This window comes from Arvicanthis niloticus, chromosome 10 (genome assembly GCF_011762505.2).
Source record: "Arvicanthis niloticus isolate mArvNil1 chromosome 10, mArvNil1.pat.X, whole genome shotgun sequence".
Classification (NCBI taxonomy): domain Eukaryota; kingdom Metazoa; phylum Chordata; class Mammalia; order Rodentia; family Muridae; genus Arvicanthis; species Arvicanthis niloticus.
The window spans coordinates 9,346,064-9,368,837 of NC_047667.1; the positions used below are offsets into that span (position 1 = coordinate 9,346,064).

The 22,774-nt window shown below is 41.6% G+C and overlaps 1 protein-coding gene across 6 annotated transcripts in view; it reads right to left on the minus strand.

Moving 5' to 3' along the window:
- Positions 1–22,774, minus strand: part of Epb41l5 (erythrocyte membrane protein band 4.1 like 5) — a 109,156-nt gene that overhangs the window by 33,075 nt on the left and 53,307 nt on the right. For 5 of the 6 annotated variants that reach the window (XM_034513096.3, XM_034513097.2, XM_076941033.1 and 2 more), the window contains exon 17: positions 2,511–2,674. In XM_034513096.3, coding sequence (XP_034368987.1) covers positions 2,511–2,674 — 164 coding nt within the window. Of the gene's footprint in view, positions 1–2,510; positions 2,675–21,268; positions 21,599–22,774 lie in introns of those variants that run through there. The other variant, XM_034513099.2, reaches the window with a different exon arrangement.

The following is a 22,774-nucleotide window of genomic DNA, read 5'->3' on the forward strand; positions in this document are numbered from 1 at the left end:
GCTTATATTTCCAACACCTTAAAGGCTGGGCAAGTGAACCACTACAAGATCAAAGCCAACCTAAACTACAGAGCATGTTCTAGGAAAGCCTGGCCCTATATACTGAGACCTTGTGTCAAAACAAAGGAAGACCAAACAGACTTTCGTTCTCTAAAAATGTTTGTGTGTATGTATGGTGTATTTGTATGTGTGTATTTATATGTGTATGTGTGCACATGTGTGTAGTACAGACGCTAGAAGTCAGTATTACTTGTCTTCCTCTTAACACTTTTTTTTGAGGCAGGGTCTCTAAACTGGAGCTCATCAACTTAGCTAGATGGTCTTGCCAATGAGCTCTGAGGACCTCTAGTCCCTGCTCTACCCCTGCCATGCTGGGGTCATTGTCATCATGTTTTAGTGGCACAACCTTTACCAGTGGAGCTATCTTCTCCACTCCCAAGACTCTCATTCTTAAAATAAAAGACACTCACTAGTCTCACTGATTGACTTTAAGCAAATGGTATAATATAAACTAAGTTACATTAATGAGATCTTTATACTTAGGAAGAATTTCTTCTTCCAACACTTCCATAGCATTCAAGCCCTTCTTGGATACTTTCTATAATGAGAAACACATTAATTCTTAGGCATCTATATCTAGGGTATGGCAGAAGGAACTCCTGTCCTGGAACTCACTCTGTAGACCAGGCTGGCCTCGAACTCAGAAATCCACCTGCCTCTGCCTCCCAAGTGCTAGGATTAAAGGTGTGCGCCACCACTGCCCGGAATATTTTTCTTTTTTCTTTTTTTTCCTTTTTTTTTTTTTAAGAATTTATTTATTTATTTTGTGTAAGTACACTGTAGCTGTCTTCAGACACCCATATGAGGGCATCAGATCTCATTATGGATGGTTGTGAGCCACCATGTGGTTGCTGGGATTTGAACTCATGACCTCTGGAAGAGCAGTCAGTGCTCTTAACCACTGAGCCATCTCACCAGCCCCAATATTTTTCTTATATTGATATAAAATTTGCTTTTTATATTTATATATTTCTCCTCTATACAAGTAAAACACTATAAATTACTTTATATATAACTTCATATATACTTATATACACATATACTTTTTCTGTATAAAGTATACAAAGAATTTATCATGTCTTAATGTTTTAAAATATTACTATATGTGCATGACCTGTGTGGAAGAGGAAGTGTACCTGTGCCATCTTACATGTGTGGAGGTCAGAGGACAACTCTGTTGAGTTTTTTCTCTTCCACCTTTATGTGGGTTTCTTAAGTCTTGCTGCACAGTTCACACATTACCGTGAAGTGCTAGCAGGCCTTCTTGGCAGGGTATCTGAAGTGCTGACTTTGGGGCATCTCCACTTGCCAGTGGCACTTCAGCATGCTCTACGAAGCAAGGTACTGATCTTTTTCTAACACTCATCCTGAATGACTAAACACCACTGCTGTGCTCTAAAGATTTAAGGTTCTTGTTATGGCAAGAACATATGAACAGGAGCTGCCTGAAGACAAACCCTATTACACTGACCTCCAACAGCAAAGTCCTGTTTAAAACAATTTTAAACTTTACATTTTACAATCTTTTCTTTTTCTTTTTTTGACACAGGGTTTTTCTTTATCGCCCTGGCTGTCCTGGTATTCACTCTGTAGACCAGGCTGGCCTCGAACTCAGAAATCTGCCTGCCTCTGCTTCCCAAGTGCTGGGATTAAAGGCATGCACCACCACTGCCTGGCTTTACAATCTTTTCTTACCATCAAACTTACCCTTTGCAATCAAACCAAGCTTTCAAATACTCAAGTATTTTCAACGAGCAATACTTTATCCCCTGAAAACACTTCATTCATTTTGCATTTTCTTTTTGGCAATTAGACACTAATAGCCAGTATCTTCTAAGAGCTAAAAGCTGCTGAAGATAAAACATCCCCTGACCCTGTCCCCAGAAGACCTGTGGAGAGACATTCACACACAGGGTTTCACTACTCACATCGAGGCTGCCTGAGACCACATCACCCAGGCAGCCTTGAGCTCATGATGCTTGCACTCTGGCTTCCATTATCTTCTTAATTCATATTCAAAGAACAAGTGCAAGCCCAGAGTGAACAAGCATATATTTACAACCCATCATATTATAAACCTAGTAATATTGTATTATCTTAAACTTTCCCTAGTTATTCTTAAATCAAAAGGCAAGAGGATTTACATATTCTCAACTAAGCTATTAGACACAACATTTTTGAAGGATGTGGTTTAACTATCTCACTTCAAAAAGAGATGCAATCAAAAGAGATGCTGGGGTTGGTGACAGTTCGTCAGGTAAAGGTGCTTTATCCAACGCCTGAGGATGTGGATCTCAGTTTGATTCCTGGAACTCATCACATGATGGAAGGAGAGACATGACCCTCAAAGTTGCCTCAGATCGCTACATGCATAACACGGCACACCCCATCAAATACATACATGCAACAAGAATGTTTTAAATGTCATTAATTACAGAGTAGGTACTTACTCTCACATTCAACTTTGAGCTCCTCTAATTCCTGTGACCTGGTGGCTACATTAATGTCATCTGGTGCTGGGAATGGTTCCGAAGTCTCTGATGTCCTTGTTACATCACCGATGGTTGTTTCCAGCAAGTCTGGGCTACTGAGCAAATCACTGCTCAGGGGCAAGCTGTAAAAGACAGAAAGTTTACTTAAACCAGTAAATTTATCATTAAAATACAAACAAAAAGCAATATTGAAAAAAATTATTTCAACCGTTTTATTGAACTGACTTTATTCACCTTTAAAAATCTTTGGATATACTTGTTCCAGTCAAGACGGAGTAAAAGGGAATGGGTTAGTTTCTTACCTGAAATAACATTAGACTCAAGAAACAAGAGGTGAACCTTACGACTGCCTGGAGAACAAGTTAAGACCACCGTGCAGAGGTGGGGACAGGTGGCAGAACAGGAGACTATCTTAGGTATCAGAAAGAGATGAGTTGTGGAGATCAAGGCAGCCAGAGATCTGTGGGCAAACGCCTGGGTTACTAATGAGGCACACCCTTGGTTGTGTCCTTGAGAATGTTTCCAGACCAGTTTAACAGAATAGGGACACCTGGAATGTGACCAGTACTAGACATGGGCTGTGACCCCAAATAAATAAGAGGGGGAAAGGGGAAGAGGGATGGCTTAGCAGGTAAAGCACTTGCCTTGCAGGCACAAGGGCCCGAGTTCACACAAGGACAGACATAGTAGCAGACAAAAACTTTTAATCCCAAATATTCTTACCAAAAGATGCAAAACAGAGACAGGAGCATCTTAACGGCTAGCTAGCCTAGAGTGTGTGATGATCAGTAAAAGACAGGATGCAAGGTGAGGACCGACACCTGAAGTTGTCCCTTCGACCATACTCACATACAAAAGTGCACAGCAGTTACAAAATAATAAATATAGAGAAAGGAAGATGCAGAAAGCTAGCTGAGCACTGGCATTCACCTGTAAGCTTCCTTGTCAGCACCAAGGACCAAGCTACTCCTGCCAACATGCTTACACTAGAGACGGACTGCATTCCTCTGAACTGGGGGTCCCCTTACTAGCTTCTGTCACAGAAAGAGATCAAAGGCCGAGTGCCAGAGAAGCAAAGTCTACAGCACCCTGGAGATGGCCAGAGGCATGAAAGAAGCATAATGATGGTTGTTTGTTGTTTACTCCGGGCCTGGGAAAGAACCACTTAAAGGGCTAAGAGGAAAGTCTTTGCACTTCACCGAGCACTGAGTAATTCAGGAGCACACTGTCTTTGCAGTGGAGAGCACTAACCCACAGGAGCACTATGTGTTGCAGACTCACCTAACAAACTGTAAAATGAGATCTATAGGCTCAAACTATCACCATGTAAACCACATCTGAAAAACACCTCAGAAGATTTAAGGACAGCCAAACTATTTAGTAGGCAATAAAGTAAAACTCTGTCAGATTACTCAAAGGGTATCAGCTATGCATAGAAGCAGCAGAAAAGAAACCATAGGAGAATAAACAACATATCCCAATTGATAACTTACTCCAGAGCAAAAATAATCATGATAGCATAGCATTAGTGCAAAGGCAGTGTGAAGATTAATTTTGATTTTAAACTTGATTGAACCAAAACAATGATGAATTACAAATATGAAGAGACTACTGGAAGACGAAACATGGCCTGAGTAGGCAGGTCACTTGGGGCTGGTCTTAAAGGACAGCTCTTGCCCTGGACCTTTACTGTTCTTGGTGGGGATGGTGTGAACTGCTTGGCTCTACCATGCCCTCCCCAGGACAATGGACTGAAGCTTCTTTTTAAGTTATCTCAAGAATTCTGTCACAGCTACCAGAAAGCCTAGTTCTAAAGACCCAAGGCTCTAGAATTCCTTCTATTTTTGCCAAGACAAATCTATGGGAGAAAAGATAGTTTTATTCAACAAACTGTACTATCTTGTTTTTGTTTTTGTTTTTTTTAAACTGGTGTGTGTATTACTTTCTACCATGTTTGTTGCTGCAAATGACAAACTAGCTGGCGTCTGAATGTCCACTGGGGAGTGTCCTGTCTGTGCCTCCGATCTCATCACAGGGATGCTGGATCAGTGAATATATGCTACTGTGAAAGCATTCTTGACAGCAGCTGGAGGCTAGCTAACGTTTATCTCCTTGCACTAGTTGCTTGAGACAGGGTCTCTTACTAAACCAGCACTTTACCAATCTGGCTGGCCTGGCTAGCCAGTGAGCTCTAAGAATCCACCAGACCACCCCTCCCGCCCCACATACCTACCCACCCAGTGCTTGGGTAACAGATACGTATCAATATCCTCACCTTTTCTGTGAGTTTTGAACTCACTTTACTGACTGAGCTATCTCCCAGCTCCGATTCACTTTCAGTGGCTGTCTAGCTGACTCAACACCGTCACCTCACCTCCATACACAGTAAAGTTATCTGAGAGTGGTGGCATACGTCTGCCACCCCAACCCTCAGGAGGCCAAGCTGAATGATCACCATAGTGGGCTGGGGTCACATACACAGTGAGATGCTGCCTCAAGAGACTGGAGGGAAAAAAAAGAAAAGAAACAAGATGGTGCACACCTGTAATCCTAGCACTTGGGAGGTGGAGGCAGGAGAATTGGGAATTAGAGGCCAGTCAGGGGTGCATGTCCTCTACAATTAAACAACAATAACAAAAAATATTAAAGGAGCAGAAAGTAAAGAAAAAGATCAGCGTAATACAAAAAAAATTAAAAAATAAAAAAATATAAAAATTTTGTATTACCAAAAATCCCAGTAGGAGTAAAATTATATATGTGTGTGTGTGTGTGTGTGTGTGTGTGTGTGTGTGTGTGTGTGTGTATACAAACAGAGGAGAAAAGGGCTATCAGGTTGGTTTTTACAAAGGGAGTATAAGTGGTGTAAGCCTTTAATCCCAGCACTCAGGAGGCAGAGGCAGACAGATCTCTGTGAACAGGCTGGCCTACAAAGGAAGTTTCAAGACAGTCAGGGATGCACATAGAAACACTGTTTCAAAAAACAAACAAATAACCCCCCCCAAGCCCCAAGAAAACAAGCCCCCCCCCCCCAAAAAAAAAACAATAAGGGGGAAGATAAGACTATAAATAAGATGCAAATGGTTCTTAAATAAACCAGAGGTCCAGGAGAACTGAAAGCTACACTGAAAAGATCTGTCCTTAGGTCCCCTTGTCTTTGTTTGGGGGTCAAACTCAGAGCTGATGCACAACTCCAGGACAGACAACCATATACTTTGTTGTACACTCAGTGCAGCTCAGTAAAACTTAAAGAAAATGAATTCTTAGCGTTCACATCAGCGGCCCTCAACACTTGATGCTGCTCAGTTAGCTCTTAGGGCAGACTGCTGCTCAGATGTAGAGTCCAATCAAGGTGACTTCCTGCTCTAGGTTAATTTACACTGCAAGACAGTTCTTCGTCCAATGTGGGTAAAGAAGTCAAAAAGGGGCCACCCTTGACCTAGACTAATTAAAATGCCTTTACTACCAAATCAACTACTGTAATCACAGTAAGAACAACCCAGACCCACTTCAAGTGTTTGTGAAGCATAGTGCTTGTGTATTTTCAGCCTACAAAAGGAGCACTGGGTGAAAACTGGATGAATGGGGCTGGGATGCAAAGCGGAACACGGACGCTGCAATTCTGAAATTAGCATACACTGTCCAAGTGGGAAAGTACGGAAATTCAGAGTCTGCTGGGAGCTGATTCTCAGCAAGAAGGTACCTAGAAATAAAAAACCTGGCAAAGCAGGAAGCACAATTACTGGCTTTATATTTTTTAGTATGAGTTTGTGACTCAAACACAGAAACCGGTTCACTGGTCTTAGAACCTGTGGGATCCAAGGCAGGAAAGAATAGACTTACCGGTCAGACTGCTCTAAAGACCACATCAAAATTAGTGTCTTAAAGAACGGCTGATGACAGTCAAGTGCAGAAACTCTGGTTCCAATTAAGAGAGTACGAAAAACATCTGGGGGACAGCTTGGCTGGTACTAGGGTAGTCTGATAGCGTTCCCACTAGCCAAACCCCAACAGTTTCCGAAACGGTAAGTCATGGGCCAACAGCAATTACGGTGAATAAAGGATTAAGTCATGACGTCATGCATACGTAGACAGAGCTTTAAAGTTCTTACTGTAGAATGCTACCTTACCAGGCTAGAGTGATGCTTAGCCAGTCTTCCCTTTGTCACCATCACGAGTGATACCCAACTTTTATCACTAGGTTACATTAACTTTATTTATTTTTTTATCTTTTTAAATTACATTTTAACTTGTTTACTGTGTGTACCATGGAGCAGGTGTGGAGGTCAGAGAACAATTTGTGTGGGAGTCAGTTCCCTCCTCCCACCATTTGGATCCTGGGGGTGAGCTCAGGCTGTTGGGTTTGGCAGCATACGCCTTGACCTGAGTGATCTTGTTGGCCCCAGGTTATATTTTCGAGGAAGAGAGAATATTAATACAATGCATGTGGTAAATGTATTATAAACACGGGTTAACTTGAGAATGTAAAGCTTGATAGATATATGGACTGGACAGATGGCTCAGTAGTGAAGATCACTTGTTGCTCTTGCAATAAGGACCTGTGTTCAATTCCCAGCACCTACATGGTGGCTCATGACCAGTTGTAGGGGATCTGTGTCTTCTGACTCTTCAGGCAGCAGGCATGTATATGGTGCACGTACATACAAAAATGCAAACAGAACACTCATACACATAAAATCTTAAAAAAGTCAAATGTATTCAAACAAACAAACAAACAAACCCACCCTGCATTACAGCCAAGACTACACAGAGAAACCCTGTCTCAAAAACCAAAATCCAAAACCAACCAAGCAATCAACCAACCAACCTGATATATATTACTTTAATCATTATAACCAGGTAATCTAATGCCAGAGATGAGATACACTGACAGCAAAGGTTCTAGGTGGATGAATTATAGGCAGATCACAGATCTTGTTAATAATGCATAACCAGGATTGAATCAAGAGGAAGCAATCAGGTTAATCCAAATTGTCTGTGGAACAAACAATCTAAGAACACAAGTTTGGGGCCTGAGAGATGGCTCAGTGGTTAAGAGCACTAGCTAGTCTTCCAGGACCCAGGTTCTACTCCCAGTACCTACATGGAAACTAATGACATCTTTAACTCCAGTTTCATAGGATTTAATGCCCTTTTCTGGCCTTCACTAGCATTATACACACATGGCATAGACCTATATGTAGACAAAACACAAATAAAAAATAAATGAATCTTAAAAACAACAACAAAGCCGGGCGGTGGTGGCGCACGCCTTTAATCCCAGAGTGAGTTCCAGGACAGCCAGAACTACACAGAGAAACCCAGTATTGGAAACAACAACAACAACACCAACACAAGCGTTAAAAGACAGGTTAGGCAAGGGTAAGGAACTGATGATAACAGACCAAGAAATGCAATGAACTACTACATATAATCTGGTATGGATCAAAGATGTGGATACAAATGAAAATACTGAGAAAACCAAGAAATCAGAATGTGGAAGGGACTATTATATAACAGATATATATATATATATATATATATATATATATATATATATATATATATATATACTTATACATACACACAATTTTTTTTTTTTTTTTTTTCGAGACAGGGTTTCTCTGTGTAGCCCTGGCTGTCCTGGAACTCACTCTGTAGACCAGGCTGGCCTCGAACTCAGAAATCCGCCTGCCTCTGCCTCCCAAGTGCTGGGATTAAAGGCGTGCGCCACCACTGCCCGGCAACAGTAGTATATTTTTATTGCCATTTAAGAATTATTACTTTAAACGATGTGAATGTAGGTGCCTTCTGAGGCACAAGTGTCAGACCTCTGGAACTAGAGATAAAGGCAGTTGTGCTCCATATTATGTGGGTGCTCAGAGCCAAGCTCACGTCCTCTGCAAGACTGGTAAGCAGTTGTTTAACTACTGAACCATCCCTCTAGCTGCTTCATGGCTGTAGACTACCGTGTTTTCCTCCTAAAACACACCCACTTAAGAATCCACATGTGGAAGCTCATGATCTCTGCAAGTTACTGTCAATGAATACAGGGAGGGAAATCTACTTTTACCCCTATTTCCCTACAAAAAGAATTAGTATGGTACTCTCTTCTTTAAAATCTACTAACTCCCAGCTGTGAGAGCCCTGGCACGAGGGGCAGGATCCCTTTCCTAGTCCTTCAGAGCTCTTACAAACCATCATCTTACTTGACTAAGCTCCGCCCATCAGTTTTCACTCTATCCTTCAAGTGTCACCACTTTCCTTTCACCTCAGAGGCATCTGAACTAGCTGGTCTTTCCGCCCGGAATACCATTTTCTGTGAGTGTCTTCTTATCTCCATCTCTCAGGCTGTAGTCACCCACAATGACACTACCTTGTTACCGTCGACTTAATCTTGATGCTATGCACAGCATCTTCATCTACCTGTGCACAGTACGCTACTGTTCTATTTAGAACTTAGGATAGTACACATATAAGAAATGCTCTTCATAAGAAGGACTGAGTCCCCAGTACTGAGGACTGCACTGTACCTAGGGCCTCACGCACGCTAGGTAAAGTGCTCTACCAGAGTTACACTTAAATTCCCAGTCCTCATTTTTCTTTGCGAGACAGGAAGTTATTAAGTTGCTCAGGCAGGCCATGAACTGGCAATCCTCCTGTCTCATAGCTCAGATCATACGACCAAGCCACTAGACTCAGTTGAGTTACTAATTCTGATATGTAATTAACTGGAAACTACTACTTAGGCATGAAAAAAAAAAAAAAAAAAAAAAAAGCCCTGGCAACAGTACAGTTAATGCTTAATGTTGGAGAAAAGAAAAAAGTTCTGAGACTATGCCTGAGCCATCACTCCTGGCTAGGACTTCTAATGTTTCTATCTATGACAGTTCATGAACGGGTGTTTGTATGTGCAAATATGTGTCTTCTACTCTCTTGGTTATTGAGATATAGGGTATGGATTACCAAGTGAGATGATAAAATCTTCAGGGTCTAACAGAGCCAGGGGCCTACAGCCTGTGTAGCCTAGCCTAGTTGGAAGGTTGTAAGTTGGTGAGAGTTAAGTCTTTTCTTCTTTTAAAAGGAGTTATGTATACATAGCTTGGTCTTTAAAAGCTGGGACCACAGTTCAGATATTTAACTGCTTCCCACCTCATTAGAAGCAAAAGCCACCAAGCTTGTCTTCTAAATGGCTAAGAGCAGTGTGTGTGTCTGTGCATGTGTATGTTAGAGAAAGGTGGGGGAGAGAGGATGAGGGCAGAAAGAGGAAACAGCCCTTCAGTCAGTCTGTCTTTCCACCTTGCTAAGGGAGAGGATCCCTAGTTTCTGCTCCTCTGCTGGGTACGTCATCCATCCTTCCCACAACCACCTTTCTAGAGTGTAACTACTATTGTATTCTATTGCTCTCCACTCTAGGCCCTACCAAGGCTGGCATGAAGTGGCACACAGCCTGTGTGGCTCCCAGGCTATCTAAATTAGAGGTCCCTGAGCTGTCTTTTGAATAAATAACATGTATTCACCATTTAGACAACTTTACTCAACTATGATTCATCATTCCTCAACTATACACACTTTGTATTTTGTTACTTTAAAGGTTTTTGCTGCCGGGCGGTGGTGGCGCATGCCTTTAATCCCAGCACTTGGGAGGCATTGGCAGGCAGATCTGTGAGTTCGAGGCCAGCCTGGTCTACAGAGTGAGTTCCAGGACAGCCAGGGCTATACAGAGAAACCCTGTCTCCAAAAAGAAACCCCCCCCCCCAAAAAAAACCCCAAAACAAAACAAAAACGATAAAGGTTTTTGCTAAAAAACCAAAGTTGTAAAAAATTATTTTTCTTACTATAGACGTCAGTCTGCAATGACTTCAGAATCTTAACTTCAAGCTCTTAATTTTCTAAAAGGCCTTGTTTTCCTAATGGCAGATGCTTATGTCAGGCCTTTGTAAAGCTGATTGTCCCCAGCTTGTAAATTTCTTGCAAGACAAGAGTTTGAATATATTTTGCATGGCATCCATCCATCCATCCATCCATCCATCCATCCATCCATCCATCCATCCAAAGATTATGTATAAAGTTCATATTCTCAAGACAAGCAAATGCTTTCCTTGAATGGAATTGACAATCTAGTGAGTATAGATAGAAATCCCTAAACAAACTGTATAAGATGAAGTGAGGAGGAAAAAAAGGGGTGAAAGGGACTAGAGAAGTCCAAGATTAAAGCTGCACACAATTATTTCAGAGTGGTCAGGAGAGATTACTGAGAAGGAACTTAATGACACAGGTTATTAAATAGTCTTAGTGCTCGGTATGAGATGCCTCCTATGGAGTTGCTGGCCAGGAAGACCCCAGACAATACAGGCTTTTGCTATTGCTCTCAGCCGTTTAGAACTAGACTCCTTTGTTGAAGACAATACATACTTAGGATGCAAGGCTCTGAGAAATAAAGCTGGCACGGACCTGGGTCGTCCTTTCTGCTGGCTGGCTCACACAGTGCCAGAGGTGCTATGTGGCTCCACTACTAGGGGAAAAAGTCATGTAAGGCTTCACCCAGTGGTACACCTTGCATGCTGCACACTGATCCGCTACACAGAGTATGCCCACTACTGCAACAGTGTTATCAATGTTTTGGGGGTAACCACCTCTTTATGATCAGATCTGAGGCCTGTTCCACAGAATTTCATGTGTGCTACTGCAAACCTGTTCAGAAACCCAAAGCTGAAGGTATCATAAACCCTGAGAACCTAGTTACTGTTAGTTTGCTAAATGGACATGTTGTCAAATGCCTTCTAAGTATTTTTTTGTTTTTACCTACAGATTAGTGTTGCTTTCAACCTTAGTCAGAGTAGCTTTTTTTTTTTCTTTTTTCTTTTTTTGGTAGTGGTGAATATAAATCTTCACAATTGGTCAGAGTACTAAGAGTAGGTGATTGTAGCCAGGGCTACACAGAGAAACCCTGTCTCGAAAAAACAAAAAACAAACAAACAAACAAAAAACAACAACAAAAAACCCCAACCAAACAAACAAAAAACAAAAAAAGAGTAGGTGATTGTTGACTGTGGCCTTAAACAGAATGTCTATACAACTCCCCCATTCCCAGGCTCAGGCAATATTGTGCAACAGGGGTTGGAGAGGATGTAAGGACCAGAGAGCATGGAGAGGTGTGCCATAAAATGCTCAAGAACTCACAGGGGCTGTGATTACCAGCAATCAACATTCCACCATGGATGGGAGAAGGCACAGCAGCCCCTCCAGCTGTGAAGCTATTGGGAATGAGTGGCTGCTGGGGGAGGGAGAGTCACTCACTCTTCAGGGTGCAGCCTCTGGTTAATTTTCTCATTATCCAACCTAATTAAACACAGTAGGTTATCATTTTAAGAGAGGGCCGTGGGAAGAGGGATTCCAGGAGTGGGATTATATAAGAAAATTTCAAAGATTAAAAATATTAAAAACCAACCAACGAACCCTGAAGGTGTTGGAATGAATGGTATGAGCTTTGAGGTCGGAGCGGCATTTAGCAGTGGAGTACAAACAGAAATGGCAGGAGTTGAGAAGGCAAGATCAGATTGGCAGAGAATCAGAAGAGGGAGAAACCATGTTTACTAAAGGAAGGATTTGTTTTAGATGGTGCTGAGAATACTAGATGGTTTCGAGCAAAGGGTAGTATGGTTATGTTATAGTAAGTCTAAAGTTATGGCTGTCATGGCTACAGAAGAGAGATAAAAAAAGATCAAACTAATAAGAGAACAATGGCTGGGAGACCAGGTAAGAGGATGCTGCTGATAAAAAACTGAAGCAGGGTGGCAGCAGGAGAGATGGGAGCGAGTGGTGAATCTGGACAGATTAGAGAACTCATAAAAGAATACAAAGAGGAGCAAAGGTGACTAGGAGCTTGCATGGAATCCGCAGGACTCTGCCCACCACTGTTTCTAATTCAAAAGCTCTAGCCAGGGCTGGCCATAGGAAAGTGAGAACTGTGATTTATTAAGGCAGGAAAACCTGTAGAGATGGGAAAACTAGTGATGTCAAGAGACCGACTGCTTAATGTTACCTATTGAATCTGGGATGCCATAGTATCAGCCCAGTATTCCCCCGGAACTCACTCTGTAGACCAGGCTGGCCTCGAACTCAGAAATCCGCCTGCCTCTGCCTCCCAAGTGCTGGGATTAAAGGCACGCGCCACCACCGCCCGGCAGCAGCATTTCCCTTTTAATCCATGGCTTCAATCTAATCACATGCAAAACCCAAATTGAAGAATATTCTGTGATGTATCTGGCAAGTCCTCTTTCAAGTACCATTAAAAACACAAACTATTACTGACTTGAGGGGACTAAATACAACATGGGACTTTCAACTACACCCTGGAACATTTGGGCAGACACTAGCAAAACCTAAATACTGCCCAGCTTAGGTAGTGGCAATGCCAATGTACATTTGAGGGTTTTTCTGCACATGTGTGCACACTGCTTGTGTAGAGGTTAGTGGGCGATCTGAAGGAGCCACTGATACGCACCAGGATCGTCTCCTCTTCACGTTTCCAGCACCGGGATCACCACTACAACCCATTCTACCTAGAGTTTTAAAAACAAGGGTTCTTGAAACTGATCCCATGCCTTCATGCAAGGCAGACACTACTGTGCTGGTTTGTAGATGCTTGGGCCAGAGAGTGGCACTATTAGGAGGTGTAGCCTTGTTGGAGTAGGTATGTCACCATGGGCGTGGGCTTTAATATCCTAGTTCTAACTGCCTGGAAGCCAGTATTCTGCCAGAACCTTCAGATGTAGAACTCTCAGCTTCTCCCACACCAAGCCTGCCTGGATGCTGCCATGCTCTCACCTTGGTGATAACGGACTGAACCTCTGAAGCTGTAAGCCAGCCCCAATTAAATGTTGTTCTTACAAGAGTTGCCTTGGTCATGGTATCTCTTCACAGCAGTAAAACCCTAACCAAGACAACTACCGGATCTCTCTAACCCTAAGTTTAGTTTTTTAGAATATTTAGTGTAAGGTGGGACAGTAGCATCAAGCAAAACAAAAATGAGGGCCGTGGGAGCTCTCAGCAGCATCCTTGCAATCATACTGCTCAGAAAGCCTAACTGCTCCCACTGTTTTTGAATGGCACGCTTACAATAGATACTTAAGTAAAAATGTCAGGCAGGCAGAATATGTACATCTGGAAATCAAGCACAAGCTCATGATGTAAATGAGAAACTGCAAGCATGCACATAATCCTTTCTCTTTTTTGTGTGGTATATGGACATGTGTGAGAGGCCAGAGGTCAACACCAGACACTGTTCAGTTTACAGCTTCTAAGACAGGCTTTCTCACTAACCTAGGGCGTTTACTGCTGTGAACAGAAACCATGACCAAGGCAACTTTCATAAGGACATCATTCAATTGGGGGCTGCCTTACAGGTTCAGAGGTTCAGTCCATTATTGTTAAGGTAGGAACATGGCAGCATCCAGGCAGGCATGGTAAAGGAGATGCCGAGAGTTCTACACCTCCATCTGAAGGCTGCTAGCAGAATACTGGCTCCCAGGCAGCTAGGATGACAGTCTAGAGCCCACACCCACAGTGACACACCTACTCCAACAGGGCCACACCTTCTAATAGTGCCACTCCCTGGGCCAAGCATATTCAAACCATAACAGCCACTGTCAAAAACATGTGAACTTCCTTTTCCATGGTTTTTAGTGAAACAAAGATATGAGGCAGTAGACTGGGGTTCTCAATCTTCCCAATGCTGCAACCCCTTTAACACACACAGTTCATGTTGTGCTGACACCCAACCATGAAATTATTTTTGTTGTAACTTCATAATTTTGCTGGTTATGATTCATAATGTAAGTATCTGATGTGACGCCTGAGAACCACTGATCTAGAGGTATAGTTGGATTTAACCAGAAGTAAACAGAGAAGGCCAAGAAAAAGGGCATACAAAAAAGCGAGTGTGCATAAAGAAGGGAGGGTCAAAGAGGCATTCTGGTAATAAGGACAGATGTGGTTCACAAGGCAAAGCACTACCTTGCAAGCCTGACGACCTGAGTGTGACCTCCTTATACACTCATGTGATCTCTTTATACACCTGCCACACAGGTATCTAAGGAGAGAACCGACTCCCAAGAGTTGTCCTGACCTCCATTTCTGTGTCATGGAGTGGATCTCCACACTTGCACACAAGACTATTGTTCTAAAAGGTTATCAAGGGCTGTACAGGGTGGGGCATGCCTTAATCCCTTTAGTTGGTAGGTAGAGGCAGACAGATGTCTGAGTTCAAAGCCAGCTTGCTATATCAGTGGTTTTAAACCTTCCCAATGCTGTGACCCTTTGATACAGTTCTTCATGTTGTGGTGACCCCCCAACCACTACTTTCTAATTTTGTCATTATTATGAATCCTAATATAAATACCTGATATCTGACCACCAAGGCTGAGGACTACTGCTCTACACTATGTGTTCCAGGAGAGACAGGATGATATAGAGACCCCACCTCAAAAAAAATCTATGATTTCCAGACCTTTCATTTAAAAACATAAAACGAAGCTAGCAGACCTTTGATCCCAGTACTTGAGAGGCAGAGACAGGTCAATTTCTGTGACTTCAAGGCCAGCCTGGTCTAGAAGTGAATTCCAGGACAGCCAAGGATATACAGCAAAACCCTGCTTCAAACCAAAACCAAAACAGAGAAACAAAATGATTCCCTTAATCAATTCACTCTCTCAGCCGAGAATGCCCTCCTTCCTTCATTTTTTTTAGTAGGGTCCCATGTAGCTCAGACTAGCTTTGAACTCACACACTAGGTAGCAGAGGATGAGGTGGAACTCTGCATCTTCCTGCTTCTATCCCCCAGGTGCTAGGATCACTTAGGCCATGTAGCACCATATTCTCATGTTACTGCTTCAACAGGATTGTGAAATGTGATTGATAACCTAGATACTCATAATTATCCAGATCTTCACAGGTCATGCCAAAGACTCAGCAGAGGCTTGCTAATGGTGTCCTCAGAAAGAGTCAAGGCAACTTGTTAAACCTAGATAGATCTTCAAACTCCTAGAGTCTACAGTTACATATGAAACCCTGGCTGGACTACAAGCAAACCCGTTAGGTAAAAATGGTCCATGACACGGTGGGATTCTTTGCATAATATCTCTCAAGAAAACCACACTATGAGGCAAGCCAGCAATCCCCTTCGTACTATTAATCCTAATTTTATGAATAAAGATTAGGCATCTGTAGCAAGGTATTATTAAAGGATATGCAATTTGTTGCAAATCTTAGCCACAAACTGATGCATCCACATTGTTTTTAGTAGAATGAGTTAATACGATTTTTTCCCAACAATGACAACGACAACAACCAGAGTTCTAGCTGTTGAGCCATGTTTTAAAGGCGAGGTACACATACACTACGGCACACACAAGGGGTCTTCTGTCCCAATCCTTGCAGAATGCTGCTCTCCAGGTCAGGTCTTCCCTGGCTAGTTGTCAGGAACACACTGTAAAAAGTTCACTCAACCTCTGCCACCTCCAACTGAGGCTGCAGCTAGCAGTGTTTTGGGAACACAACCATAGGATATTCATTAGTTAAAAAAACCATGAGAACAATTCCTTCAGTGGAACAGGAACACGTGTTCTAAACTCTCAGTAATAAAGTCACGTATTTTTCAATCTGCAGTTTCCTTCTGTCTTTACACGTTGTTTCACTGTCACAAACTGCTCAGAGTACAAGCACTAATGGGCAACGGGCAGGAATTGATGAAGATGACGTTCAGTATGTTACATGCAGAGTGATGCGCTTCCTGTACTCATTTCCTTCTGAAATCTGTCTGTGTACACGTGTGTGGTCTCTGAGCACAACCTGGATGGGGTGGTCCCAGGGATCCAACTCAGGTCACTAGGTTGGTGGCAAGAATCTTTAACCTGCCCATCGTTCTGGCCATGATGTCATAATTTCTATACCATGGAGACTGATGTTTCAAAGATTAATGTTCCATGCTTTAAAGTCAAAGCGGTTTACATGTGAGTGCTCATGACAATTCTGGACAAAAGACAGAGTTAATGCTGTGGCACAATTTACATTAATGTATGAAGGGCTGACAAGATGGCTCAGTAGGGTAAAGGAACTTGCCTTGCAAGCCTCGTAAATTCTAGAAACCACATAAAAAGGTAAGAGAGAAATAACTTTCCCAGTATTCTGACCTCCACATCCCCATGCTGTGCACACACAATGATAAGTACAACCACAGAGTAAGAGAGACACCAAGACTTACTGGAACCAACATCTTTGCAAATCTCTAAGCTCTTATCTCAAAAATAAAAATGAATTTATCCAATGTAGTATTATTTCAAACCTAATGTCTAAAAACCTAAGAACTGAGAATAGGTTAGAAAAGAAGAACTTACTGACTTGAAGGTCAGAAGTGCCCTCTGTGCTTATCCATGGCTTTGCCCACCAGTGCTTGATTAATTCAGAACCCTTCCCAACCTCTTTGCTTTACACTTATGAATACACAGGGGGAAGGAGCAAAACCGAAGCAGACGGATGGGTCCCGTGCCAGGGAAGCTGGCCTCCTCCACAGTAAGCACCCATCTTCCTTTCTCGTGGAAGTCAAGAGTCTCGATTCCCCTCTCAACCTCCCCCAGCTACTGATTTGGAAAGTTCAACTTCTTGTGGCTGACCCAGTATTTTACTGTATGTATACACATTGGGGGTGTATGTCTGTAGGTCACTTCCCTGCAAAAAGATTTTGTTTAGTTTTATTTTTGCTATATAATTAACCTGACCTTGTGCTTTTGCTCCTGCCTAAGTACTGCTATTACAGGCATGTGCCAACACTCTCAATTCACTATTTGAATTAAGCTAATAGGACATCAAGCTATACGTTAGCTGCTATAAAAACCAAGCCTATTAGTTTATCTTCTATGTCTATCAGCCCTGGTGCCTGACAGCACTCTGACCTCATCAAACCCTCTGTGTGACTATAGGAAACCTGAGAACCATACTTCTGTGTTCTTTCTTTTAACATTCTTCATGACATAAAACATTTAATGATTTCTGTTTACAATGGGTAGCATACAGGAAAGAATTTAACTGGTTATGCTTGAATTTCTTCTACAATAAACCAATATTTTATAATCTTCAAATAAAAAAAACAGGCATAGGATGGAATGAAAGTCTTTTCTGTAACTTCATTTAAAATGTGCATGTGATTATCATTTCAAGATCAGAAAAATTAGATCATACTTAAAGATGGGTTATTTAAAAAAAAAAAAAACCTATGAATTTTGTTTTTCAGAGGATCTACCACTCATGGCAATTTTGCTACCCCACTCTCTTCTATGTATCAACCACCATGTCCAGATTTTTTCCCCCTTGAGACAGGGTTTCTCTGTGTAGTGTGTAGGAACTCACTCTATAGATCAGGCTGGCCCTGAATTCAGAGTTCCGCCTGCCTCTGCCTCCCAAGTGCTGGGATTAAAGGCGTGCACCACCACTGCCCAGCCAGCAGAAATGTTTTTAACCATAGAAACAATGATTATCAGATTCTGAAGGTCACTGGATTTTCTGTCTCTCTAAACCATCCTGTTTATAACACAACAGAACACAACCAAACTAATTAAAATGTTACAATTATAATCAATGAAAGTAGCCAACACCCTGCTCAGTGCATAAACAGGGAGTCCTGTGCCACAATAAGGCTCTCACCGGAGAAGTATTCCTCCAGGCTAGGTTTATGTTTTCATTGAGACAGGGGTCTCACTATCTTGCTAAGGTTGACTTCAAACTCCCAAGTTTGAGTGAGTCTTCTATGTGCATGTTAGCTTCAGAATCTGTAAGTTTCTAACAGTTATTTTATTTGTATGTGTGTGTTTGTTAGAGGGCAACTTGGGGTAGTCCTTACTTTCTAGCATGTGCACTCCAGGGATCAATCTCTCTAGGGATCAAACTCAGGTCACCAGGTTCGGTGGTAAGTGACTTATACTTACTGAATCATCTCATTTTCTGCCTTCAAGTCAAGGCTCTGATCACTGGACATGGTAGGATGACAACAGAAATATATCAGGGACAACTTATTTATTGAGGCTGAACTACTTGTAAATTCCTCACTGCTCCAGAAAAATGGACTGCCATCTTGAGACTAGCAGTCCCAAGAGCAAACATTTACAGCACAGGCTGGATACCCCTTATCCAAATACCTGGAACCAGAAATGTATTCCACTTCAGTTTAAATTTTCAAATATTTGTGAATGCACACACACAAGGATTAAGTATTTGTGAGACAAAACTTGAGTCATGTATGTTTTTCACGTGTGCGGCCTGATGTTTGAACAGATGTTAATACTTTGGGTTTGCTCGCCGCTGCCTTTAAGTGCAACCTGTAACAAACGAGGTGAGGTGTGAAACTGTTCTGTCAGTTATCTGGAGGCTGACGATTGTAGACAGGGATGCTCAATGTATTGATATGACATCCTAAAGCACACAGGACACGTGGGAGACATGATTCTACTGCCCTGTTCTTTACTGTCTCTAACTTCCAACCCAGTTTTTCCCTTTGAAATTTTATGAATAAATTATTTTATCACTAAGTTTCTTTCCTTTTTTTTTTTTTTTTGGTTTTTCGAGACAGGGTTTCTCTGTATAGCCTTTGGCTGTCCTGGAACTCACTCAGTAGACCAGGCTGGCCTCGAACTCAGAAATCCGCCTGCCTCTGCCTCCCAAGTGCTGGGATTAAAGGCGTGCGCCACCACTGCCTGGCTTATCACTAAGTTTCAAAGAAAGAAAAGCCCATGATGTGATTCTGAACCATTCAAATTAAACACTATCGGTTATTCCAAATCCTAATAAAAATGATCATTCCCAATATAAACTAAAGATATTATTACTCGGTTAAAAGCCTCCTAGAATTAGCATTTGCTAAGATATACAGGAGGCGGTCATTTGTCATTGCCAGATCTCAGACTTCAGGATTAAAGTTAATGTAATAAAGTTAAGTCTCGAGACTTTCCACAAGACCAGGAAAGCCTTTTATTCATTCCGACTCATTTGTATTACAGAAATACTAGTGCCTTTAATTATATTCATACCGACTAAATATTTGTATGGCACAAAGCAGAGCTCCTGTGTTTGAAATGTTATGGTCTAAGTTCATCATTACAGGCAATAGTTCTCTTCCAGAAGACGCAGGTTCGATTCCCTGCATTTACATGGCAGCCAACAACCACCCACAACTCCAGTTTCAGGGGATCCAATACCGTCTTCTGGCCTCTGGAGGCAACATACTAATGGGAACACAGATATAAAGACATACATGCAGGCAAACGTCCATTCACATAATGTAAACAAAAATAAACAAATCTTAAAAATAAAAAGGGAAGAAAACACCATAAAGAATACTGTTATAATCTGAGCTATAAACAAAACAAAAACCCCTCAGAGAGTGTCTGTCACACATTAGTGCTGTTTTTAAAGCACCCTAGATGGTGAGTCTTGAAGATCAGGCTATTTAAGATATGCATCTGTATTTACGTAGGATATACTAATATTTTGAATAGCCATCCTACATCTACAGTACATTTAAGCAATGATCCTTTTATATGATTAAAAAAAAAAAAAAAAAAAAAAAAGAATCAGATCAAGACTGGCCTATGAATTTCAAGCTCTAAATGTTTTTGGTTACCTGCCTGTCTTCTAGTGATAGGCCCTATTGTATCTGCAACAGCAGCCTTCTGTCAAAGCCCTCAAGTCTTCACTGCCCAGCAGAGAGCCTATTGGATGAAGCCAGGCTCTGAGTTAAGCACGGCAGGTTAAATATAACAGAGCTTTAGTATTTCAAAGCATAAACAGTTTTGAATATGACTCTTCTCATTTCTCCTCATACAGCTTAAAGATCAGAAATTTTTCTAAAATTAAAAATAACTGTAAATGAAGAAATACTGTTTCTCTTCTCAGTGTCTCAGTCATCATATACTTTTCCAGCTAATTTGCCTTCAGTGAATTAAACCAAAGAGTTCGAATTAACTACATTGCAAAGTTCAAAAAGGACTCAAAGTGTAAAATACAGGCAATCCATCTGAAAATGGTAACACTTTGACTTCAGAATCGTATCTTAAAGGTGGTGTGGGCCAGATTATGAGGGTGTTACAAGCCTGAGTGAGCTGTCAAGGATTTCAATGAGGAAAGAATAACAGACAAAGCTTTCCACCTTGCATTTGGTATAACCACCTGCTAGTAACGTAACCATTCACATCAACTGTAAGTTAACCACCCAAAGAACTCACTCAGACTTATATTACATGATTATACTGTTATTGCATTTTCTACACCTGTGGTAATAAAATATTTATTTAAAAAGTGTCATAAACTTTTATTAAATTGCAGGCACTTAGCTGAAATGAAGGCATGGGTCACTTTAGAAGGCAGCATATGAGAACTGTATTACTACAGCACCACAAAAAGCGCCATGACTCAACATGGTTCCTTTTGTGTGTACATTGTGTCTTATCCTTTATAACTCAGTCTTACTTAGATGGCATGTGGGTGACAACTGACAGTTTGTCATAAACACAAACCTCCTGAGAGATGTTTTGAATGATGTGTTAAATGCTAACATTTTGAAAACCCTTCCCAAGGACACGGTGGTATGCACACCCTTTCAACACAGCAACATCTGCCATGTTAGTGACAGCTCACGGCTTCTTCAGATCCTCTTCCCTTCCAGAGCAGACAGAAGTCAATCATAGCATTGTGTAACTAGTGACTCAGTATGGAACAAATTCTCTCCAATATTCCTAATGAAATCAGTCCTCTATATAAATGCCACAAAATACATTATTGACCTAGATGCAGAATTCCACGGCCTAAAAGGTGTAACAACTCATATCTCAGTCATGGCTGCACGGCCAGATAAACGAGCATCATGATGGGCTCCTGCATTCTTCACATTGTGCTCATGTACAAAGTCAGTGTAGTTTCTATATGCAGTCTGGGGTGGGGGCAAGGCCCTTGGGTTCCACTGGTTTCCACCACGCTGGCAGCGGTCACTGGTAGCAGAGAGCCTAGATGGTTGAGGAGTGGGGAGTACAGTTAGTCAACAGGAACAGAGAACATGGCTGTGTAAAGGAGAGGCAATGGGGTCAGCATGCGCCACTGTGGTGATTACGCTTGAATAAGAGCAGCAGAGCAGGAAATCCATAAAGTTACATGGAAACACATGAAAGCAGTATGAGTTAAGTGAGTAACTGATGTAACAAAGTCACAGAAGGTAAAACACTGTTATCTATTCCTAAGGTTTCTGGGGAACTCAAGGATAGAAATGTTGGTTGATTCTAGTGGGGGAAAAATCTAAGTAGAGCTTTATTCAAATATTTGAAAATATTCTACTGAAGAACAAAAACATATATCGAAAAAGAAGAATTATGAAAAATAATCTCCCAAATTACACAATTTTAAAAAGGTATTAATAATCCAGGAAACAAAATTCGGGAGCATTAAAAAAAAAAAAAACTGCCCTTAGACATCGAGCGTGCTTATATCAGTGCTTCAAATTAAACATCAGATGGGACCGGGTGTGTCCAGGGTGTTACGGGCACAGACTAAATTAACAACAATCATTGTACCTTCTGTAATCAAATTCTCAGGAACACAAACTGAAGTGCAACAGACACAGATACAAACGAAGAGTCATAAGCACAGCAGAACCAGGTGGCAGACACGTATCCACATGCACACATGCACACATGCAAGTCTGGGTGGAGTGACCAGAGTCCTCCAGTAGAAAGACAACACCTGCCCAGCTCAAAAGCGTACTTTTCTGATGCAACAAGGCAGCGCCCATGTTACATAATCACAAAGGGAACAAGATCATTCCAAATATGAAAGGCATCCAGAACATAGATTAAAAAACAGTACAAGTATGTTTCAAACTCAATAAAATATTAACTTAATTTTTAATCTTTTCTCCTCAGGACTTTTCAAAAACAAATGAGGAATAAATGCTATCATCATTTATCCCCATTAAAAGTCAACTTGCTTATCAGACCTAACAAGAAAAATTCATGACCCTTGATTTAGAGTCTCTAAAAATTAGGCTTATGCTCTGGTTTATGGATACAAGATTTTCTCAGTTCTATTTCTTTTTGTCTTTTGATAGAGTCGGGCCTGGAATCATGAGCCACCCGGGTACATGATTCTTCCCAAGCACGGGGGATTAGAGGCACACTTTATTTTGTTTT